Below are 8746 nucleotides of genomic sequence, written 5' to 3'. Positions count from 1 at the left end.
CAAAAACCTAAGGACATGTCTTTGAAGGATTTACATCGTCGTGTGAGAATTCGGCAGGAGTCTCAACCTATTCTTAAAATGAATGGGCAGTTTGGATCCAAGGCAAATGTTGTTGAGATGACTAAGGCCAAAGGGATTAAAAAGCGGAAGATTGATAAGAATGTTAACTCCAAGAAATTCAAGGGGAATTGCTACGTCTGTGGCAAGGCTGGACATCTGGCGAAGGATTGTTATCATCGCAAGGAAGGTGCCCAGAAGAAAATTGGGAATAAGACCCAAGCTCATGTAGCTGAAGTGGAAGATGGAGATTCAGAATTCGTAGTAGTTGTGTCAGAAATGAACATGGTCGGAGATAATCCGAGAGAATGGTGGATTGACACTGGAGCAACCCGCCACATTTGTGCTAACAAATGGATGTTCATTACCTATGACACTGTCACCGGAGAAAGCTGCTATATGGAAAACTATTCTGTCGTATGGCCACTCGCTGTTCCAACACTTGCAATTCTTTAATGTGTATTCACACCACCAAGACCGAATAATAGAATATTATATTTTTCAACAATGTGTTTTTAATTCCAGCATGATAGACAGTAGATTCAGTTGATTGGATCGAAAAGACCAAGATTCCGTTGGTACAAAAACCAATATTGCAATTATTATTAGCATATTATCCAAATGTTGATAGTTGTGTGTGAATAAGAACGAGAGCACAAAAATGGCCGCTCAAATTTACGAAGGGTCGAAGGTTATCGAAAGGTAACGTCACTCTTATCGACGTGGCATTTTTGGTGCGTGAAGGTGATAGTTGAGTGTGAAAGGGGTAGGCCATCGTTAATTAATCATTTCGCCTTCAATTTTAATACGATTTTATCTTACATTATATAATTTCATATTCTTATTTCATTCATTAAAAAATATAATTATTCGATAGAGCATTATGACCCAATGACTAAGCAAGCAATAACCATCTCTTTTTCATTGCTTACATGTTCTTGATTCGGCTCACGTTTAGGATTCTATGGCATGAGTTTTTTTTTTTCATGTCATTCGATTTGGGAGGCGTATGAGTTCTTTTATATATTGTTCTGTCATCTTCAAATTTAAAATTTTGGAATATTAGAATTTGTACTAAAATCTGAAATCAGATCAAGTATTCGAAAACATTCAGATATCCCAATCCAAATGTGGTAGAACAATTAATGTAATTTTTAAAATTTAATAATTATCATTGTTGTTATAAATTTTAAAAATTCAAGATAATTTCGTGATTTTTAAAACGAAGAATAACTTCATAATTTTTAATAAATATAAATGATATTTATACAAATTGTGAAATTCAAATACAAATCCTAATCGGTCTACTATAATCTCAATCAAGTTACGAACCCGAACTCATGGAATCCACGTTTCTCGGATCTAAGGGGCCGGAAGTGAGTAGACAAAACTAGAGAACCAAATGCACCAACCATCAAAATTGAGTGCAAAAGGGGGAAAATGCATGAATAAAGAACCTTTTAACACATCCCTTAAACCCTAAATAGCTAAACTCTAAACCTTTAAACCCTAATCCGTCCTGAACCCACTTCAAATTCAACTCAGATTATGCTAGATGTGGAAAACGTGGTATACAAACCGATTTTACCCTTCTTTCGATAATAATCTTAAACCTTTCGATCTACTAAAAAACGATATATCTATGCCGAGGTCATGATAAGAGAGAACCTATGTAAATGTAGACGAAGGCTCTTACCAGCTCTACAAGCCGAAGTGGTTCCACTGCTCAACAACATCATCTCCAGTCGAATCTGATTCACTTCCCATTATCTCTTCAGAGCTTTCGCCGGGCAGAAGCTGGATCCGGTCAGCATGCTCAATGATCCAATCTGTGAATTCAGGGGAAGATGCAAGTCCCGCCATGGCTTGGCGGGTTGACTCGCGTGTGAACTCTTCCCACTCTTTCTTTGTGAACTTCTTCCGGTTTGGTGTCCTATGGTATGTCGAGTAGAAATCCTTCTGGACTGTTCTCCGTCTTCTCGCAGAGGATGACGGTGAGATCATAATACCTGTTACAACTAATGAAGATGTTGATACCCAAAAAAAGGTTGCTACTCTATGGAAAGCCAACACAGAGCATACCCATTACGAAATGGAGAAAAAGCTTGAAGATTTATCCAAAATTTAGTTTTTGAGAGACTATTACAGCTGAGGGTTTATGCAGGAATTTATATTTGAAGATGGGATTGGTTAGTCTTTGGGCAGAGAGAGGGAGTAGAGATGATATAAATCGATTTCATTTATAGCAGGATGATGATGTTTGATGAATAAAGTTAAACAACCTGTAATGGTTATCATGGCTGGCAGGCGCAAGCATGAAAAGAAAAGCATACCTCTGGCAGGAGAGCCGGAGATCAAAGGTACATTCCTCTGATTGTTCCATAGACTTCTTCCGGGGGTTGGTTGAGACGACCTGCTAAGAAATTCAGCTCGTCCATGTTTAGTGGGTTTCTTTGCAGATACGAGCTGCCAATGTATCTGATCTTCAAGATTTTTCCTAAATTAAGAAAATAAAAGATTTACTTCTATGACACAATCTCAAACTAGATTACATCCAGGCTCTGAATTAACCAGATCAATATGATGTTTTAGTTCCCCATTGTAGCCATATTTTCCATCAGATAGACATTTTTTGAACGGCAAATATCCTCAGTACAGTGAGGAAATTCCTCGAATCATTCTAGTTAAAATAATAACGGAGTGACCACGAATTTGAATGAAAATATGGTCATTTTGGAGATACTTCAGACTAGTACGTTTTACTAGGCTAAAACAGATGGAATAAGAAAGAGAAGCAAGATGAACTGACAGATACCTTTTACGCATTATTTTGCTGATGAGAAAGCAGAAGGTGCTACATGAAACTAAAGCTCCCATCGCCAAAGGGGTATCAAGAGTGCTCTGAAATAGAAGGATGGTAGAATTTAAAAACAGATGCTATTGAATTATATAATGAATAGAGCACTGTAAATGACACACTATACCTGGAAAATGAATGTAGTGGCAATAGTACGCATTGCCCATTTCACAAATTGGGCAACACTAGCATCGACACCTCCATCTGCTGAAATCACAAATTTCCTCACCGTCCAGAATCCTAAAGCAGCTCCCGCTATGACAATTCCCACAAAGACGAGTACTGCAACCTGCAAAAGTTATTAGTTTTGGCTTGCCCATCAATCTCTTGCAATTTGCAATTCTTTCACATGATTCAGTATCTACTACATTTTCTCCTCTACAAAAATGAACAGGCAACCTCTGTTTCGTATCTACCGAGGGAACTATGGGATACGTAACAAACTCGTGATGGATATTTTTTCTTAAACAGAGCCTCATACTTGTTAGAAAAGCGGGGAAAGAATTTCAAAACATCAATGACAGAAACGAGATGATGTCTTACCGGATTGTACATGTCCTCGCTCAGCCCAAAATTGACCAGAATCATGTTCACCATCACAGAGAACTGATGTAGGATAAAAGATCCAGCCCCCAACTGTAACAAGAGTTGAAAGTCAGAACTTTGAATAATAAAGTAAAAAAGGAAAGAAAAATAAACTTAGGAGACACTAATGGAAAATCATACTCACCACTGATCCATATAATGTAAGATACAAGAAGTTTTTTCTTCCAGTAGGCAATAACTTCATGCCCTGAAAAAGAATTTGAAATGAACATTAGTTCAAAACAGATCGTATGAGATCAAATAGGAAGCGACAAGCAAGGAAATTTTGGAAAGTGAAATTACAGTTGTTTGAGATCATAATATGCTAAATCGAATAAACTGAAACGACATCATTCATGTATCCTGGAAAGGGAGATAATGCCCCAAACTCAACTGATGTCCTAGAATAACTCATGAGCTCTTTTTTCTTGTCTCTTTAATCTCATAAATTTCTCGGCATCAAATTTGCGTAATCCAGTAAAGGATTAAATTCTTCAAGATTTCATGTTTCTCTTCTTAAGATGTCCTCTCTTTCTACGTACAAAGATCACAAAGAAAAATCAAAACTTTTGGTAGACTTAAGGTAAAAATTACCTGGAAAAGGAGAATTAGAATGACCAGGAAAACACCGACAGCCATCGAACTACTATAGTAAAAAGGAAGCCAACTGCTGACGATTGGCGCCATCAAAAGCAAGACGAACCCAATCAAGAGACAGATGAGACGCCATCGCTGAAAATCTGCAGAGAAGAAAACATAACAAGAAAGCAAAAGTCATCAAAAAACAAGAGTGACGAGGAAAAATGGTGAGAGAGAGTGAGAGAGAAGAGGAAACCTTCTTCAACAGAGAAGGAAACTGAACCAGATGATTCACCACTGAACTTCACATCAACGTATCTTTTATCATATGGCGACATGACAGTGCTCCACAGCCCCTTGTGAAGAGTTTTCCAATCATCTTTCTTGCACTCACACAATCCAAGTGAAGCATTCCTGGAAGACCATAAAAAGATGAGACTCAGACCACCTTGCTGGTTTCTACATTCAAAATTAGAAACTAGGTGGAAGAGAAAGAGTAAGAATACAGAAGCTAAATCCCATATTTTACTTACCGGTGAAAACAAACATTAATTTTACCATGTAGCCTCTCTGGGATTGTTGCTGCAGGAGCTAAGTTTACCCTAAAAGAATTGGCATACTTCCGTAATTCCGTTCTTGAATAACCAGAAACTTGAACCCGCTCACATGAAATTACTTCCTTAACCCCATGAACAGATTGCTGCCCAACAAGAGGAACAAGGATGACATTTAGAATTGGATCCCCTGGACCAACACCTGAGATTTGAAATCCGAATGTCATTCCAAAGTAATCAAAAGATAAGCATAATTAGAGAGGGAAAAAAAGTAATGAATTGAAGATTAATTTACATGTCAAACGCTAATGTTTCCCATGCCTCAATCCAATAACTGCAAAAGGAAGGCTTTAGCCAAACCGGAAAGCAAAAAAGTAAACTTTCCACCAAGAGTTTGTACTCCATCCAATTCTTTACTCCAAAATATATGAGAAACCATATTATTACAACTAGATTTCCTATTTCTTCACCCTTTTTCAGCAAATTGATTTCCTTACAAGTCAAGGTTATTGAGCCAGAAAAAAGAACATTTAGGTTGTCTCTGAAAAGCTTCAGCACTAGAGGAAATATAACCAGATCCTATCAATTGCAATGAACTTAACAACTAAATTTTCAAAACCATAAAAGCCCCATGATTTTTTTTCATAGAAAAAAAGCTCCAACTCGAGAGATATATTCACATGAAAAAACAAACGACGAAAACCAAAACGCAGTTCCTGAAATCGAACGGGTATCAGTTATTCAGCATCCCAATTCGATCATGTACCATTGGCAATGCGAGTTCCTAGAAGAAAAACACAAAAATCCCTTGATCATCTTTCAATTTCCCATCTGTCATACAAAAGCATAACGATCCAAACCAGTAATCCAAGTAAAAATTTCTAATTTACAAACAAGAGCTTCTAATTTGTTCTGATTGTTCGAAATTCCATAATTCCAAACCCTAAAAGCGAAATGCCATAGACATTGTGACAAAAATCGAAAAACTTCCTTCACTTGCCCTAAAATTTCATGAACCGACCAAATTAAAAGCAACGTTGTCAACTAAACATGTTAGAACAATCACAAGAAACAGAGGAACCTAGAAGCAAACATCAAATCGGACCGTAACAGGAACAGAGCAAACAGTAGTAAGAGACAGTACCTTTGAGTTCTGACGTTTCTTGCAAAGCGTGCGTGGCAATCACGAACGATAACAAGCAAATGAGAAGAAGAAGAGGACGAACGAAGAGGAAACAGGTTCGACGAGAAAGAGCAGAAGAAGAAGAAGAACAAGAACAAGAAGAAGACGGAGAAGGGGAAAGAGAGAATTTTGAAAAGCACCCATATGGTTACGGCCCAAACATAAATAAAGCTTTTTTCAGCGTTCTGCGTTTTGAACGCGTCGCGTTGTTTGGACGCTGTCTTTAAATGTAGTAGAAAAAATCCTTAAAAATACTTCTCGAAATTTTTCAAAAAAACAAATATACATAAACTTTTTTCCCTTACAGATAAGAATATATATCAATTTTAAAATAGTATAAAGTTTTTTATTGAAAAATAATATTTTTGAATTATCGTCAAAATATTTATATTTTGAAAAACAATTATTCACGGTAACATTTATATCTTTTTTTTAATAAAGATAACATTCATATCTTATCATTCCGTTGGTTTTTTTTTTATTTTTTATAATTTGCTATATCAGTTGAAAATTAACAATAAAATTAAAATATATGTATTTTATATGAGAATATCTTTAAACGTTGGACATGTAAGCAATGAAAAAGAAATGTTCATTGCTTGCTTACTCTGGCGAGATTCGCTTTCACATGTCTTTTTAGTATCATAATACAAAATATAAAAAAGTATATTATATATCTGCTTGCTTCATGAATACCTACGAGTGTGTCTATATATACATCAAGTTGTGTTCAACATGCTCCATTATTATTATTTTTTTATATCAATTCAGTCTTAATTGTTTGGACATTCACAAAAATATACGGATATTTCATGTATTTACATAACTACACCATATTTCAAAAGTTTCAGAATTCGTTGAATTAGGAATCATGGCCTTTTTAACCGGACAAGAGCAAATATCTTTTGTGTGTGTGCGCGCAAAAATAAAAATGTCGAAGGGGTTTTTTTGTGAAAAAACATAAAATCGAGGTGAAAACAAACAAATCTAAAAACTAGGAGGACCTTATGAGAAATAAGATGGAAGATAACCGCCGACACACTACGGTCCATAACGCAACATGTTAAGGTGGCAATTTGCAATAATGGAGATGGTGAACGGAAAGAATTGCGAGGAAAAGATAACGTGAGAGAAAAAAAAATATTCTATCTTTTGCTTTGAGATCCGCCGCACACAAAATTCAGCGACGACCTCAAATGTCTTTCCAGCTCTAAAGAATCTACGTGTATGCGTTTTGAATTTTCTGTAAAGATTTTTCCTTTATATACCTTTCTCTCTCTCTGTCCCTTCCCCGTCAGTTTTCATTCTCTCTCTCCAACGTCGGCGAAACCATGTCGACGCCGGCGAGGAAGCGGCTGATGAGGGATTTTAAGAGGCTTCAACAGGATCCACCTGCCGGAATCAGCGGCGCTCCTCAGGATAACAACATCATGCTCTGGAACGCTGTTATCTTCGGGTGATTCCTCCTTCCCTTTTTCTGTCGAATCTTTCCATCGTGACTGACTTGGGGTATTATGCGTGATTTCGATTCGGTTTGAAATTTCTCTTTCTGGGTATGTCATGAATTTTGGTTTTTCTCCCCCGATCCCGTGATTGCGTATTCTCAGTATTTCTTTGATCTGACCGCCCCTTGTGTGTAAGCTTTTAATTCGATTCTCGCTCCGGCTGTGCCGGGATTCCAATCTCTACTTAGGATTTTTATGCTTGCGATTTGATTTTCTCTTATGGGTATGCTTGACATTCCGGTTCTCTCGATCAAATGTGCTTTGGGGTTTGATTATCTGCTCTGGGTTTGCTTTGAATCTCCGAGTTGACTTGATTTTCATGGCCTTTTCTTTTTCTTTTTTCCAGGCCTGATGATACTCCATGGGATGGAGGTTTGTGATTGTGATTCTTCCTTTCTCATTTGAATGTAATCCGATTGCTTCTCATGCTAGATGGGTTTCTCCATATATGTTTTCTTTTGTCTGTGGCTTTGATTTGATATAGTAACTCGTCTGTTGCATGCTAGTTAGCCCAGTTTCTTCCATTTGATCCTTTTACGCACTTAACCATTTTTGGGTTCAAGTGACAAGTTTTGTGATAGATATCCTTGAATAAGCTGTACCCTGATTTGAATTCAAGAGAATTTCCATATTGGAATCACATTAGTATGTCGGTATATTGAGTGGATCGTCCTATGGATTAGAAGTGATGAAAGTTCTTTTTATCTACGGAATTTTCCTTAGTAGGACTTAATTTTTGTTTCTAGCAAAGGGTTTCCTTGTAACCTTTTAACCCCCCTCTCCTTGTGGAGGCTCATCTCGAGTTTGGCATTATTTAAGATGTTGTATATAGGATATTCTTCAGGGTTGTGTTGTTATCGACATTAGTTTTCACCTTGATTAGTCTAGCTTCCCGACATGCTGGTACACTATATTATCATCTTTTAAGCTCGTTTAAAGCTTCATGGAGGAAATCATCTTCTTAATATGAAAACAAGGGTGTACTTTAGCATCGATAATTAAAAAAATATATCTGAATTTTATTTCATTTTTCAAGTAGCTTCTACTATGCATTTCTTTGCTAGTGTACTTCCTGAGTCTCTTCCATCAGCTGCCATGAAGCGCTCGGCGCTTAATATATATTTCAGTTCCTCGTTACGTTGACATATCCCGTTTATCCGTTCTTAATTATTGAGTCCTTGTCTGTGCTATGCATTTTCTTGCACTTCTTCAGGAACTTTTAAGTTGACCCTCCAGTTTTCGGAGGACTACCCAAACAAACCTCCGACAGTTCGTTTTGTCTCACGGATGTTTCATCCAAACAGTAAGTCCATCTTCTTCGTCTATCCATTGCTGTTCCTCTGGAAAATATTCGGTGTTTCTCGCTATATATAAATCTGCGCTTTCAGTATATGCGGATGGTAGTATCTGCCTGGATATTTTGCAA

The 8746-nt window shown here is 37.0% G+C and overlaps 2 protein-coding genes across 2 annotated transcripts; one reads left to right on the top strand and one right to left on the bottom strand.

Moving 5' to 3' along the window:
• Positions 1 to 1353: 1353 nt before the first annotated feature.
• LOC104800404 lies at positions 1354 to 5933 on the bottom strand (the record flags this gene model as incomplete). The annotated part of the gene is made up of 10 exons (XM_010523199.1): positions 1354 to 2066; positions 2391 to 2554; positions 2873 to 2958; positions 3042 to 3203; positions 3458 to 3550; positions 3645 to 3707; positions 4094 to 4239; positions 4335 to 4492; positions 4612 to 4834; positions 5777 to 5933. Coding segments are annotated over 10 exons (1560 nt in total), but the record flags the coding sequence as incomplete, so codon positions are not given.
• Positions 5934 to 6923: 990 nt separating this feature from the next.
• LOC104800402 (ubiquitin-conjugating enzyme E2 2-like) lies at positions 6924 to 8740 on the top strand (the record flags this gene model as incomplete). The annotated part of the gene is made up of 4 exons (XM_010523197.1): positions 6924 to 7271; positions 7667 to 7692; positions 8534 to 8623; positions 8709 to 8740. Coding segments are annotated over exons 1-4 (273 nt in total), but the record flags the coding sequence as incomplete, so codon positions are not given.
• Between the last annotated feature and the right edge of the window lie 6 nt (positions 8741 to 8746).

This window comes from Tarenaya hassleriana, unplaced genomic scaffold (assembly GCF_000463585.1).
Source record: "Tarenaya hassleriana unplaced genomic scaffold, ASM46358v1 Cleome697, whole genome shotgun sequence".
NCBI lineage: Eukaryota > Viridiplantae > Streptophyta > Magnoliopsida > Brassicales > Cleomaceae > Tarenaya > Tarenaya hassleriana.
Note: the sequence above shows the minus strand (reverse complement) of the source record. Positions and strands in the feature narration are given on the sequence as shown.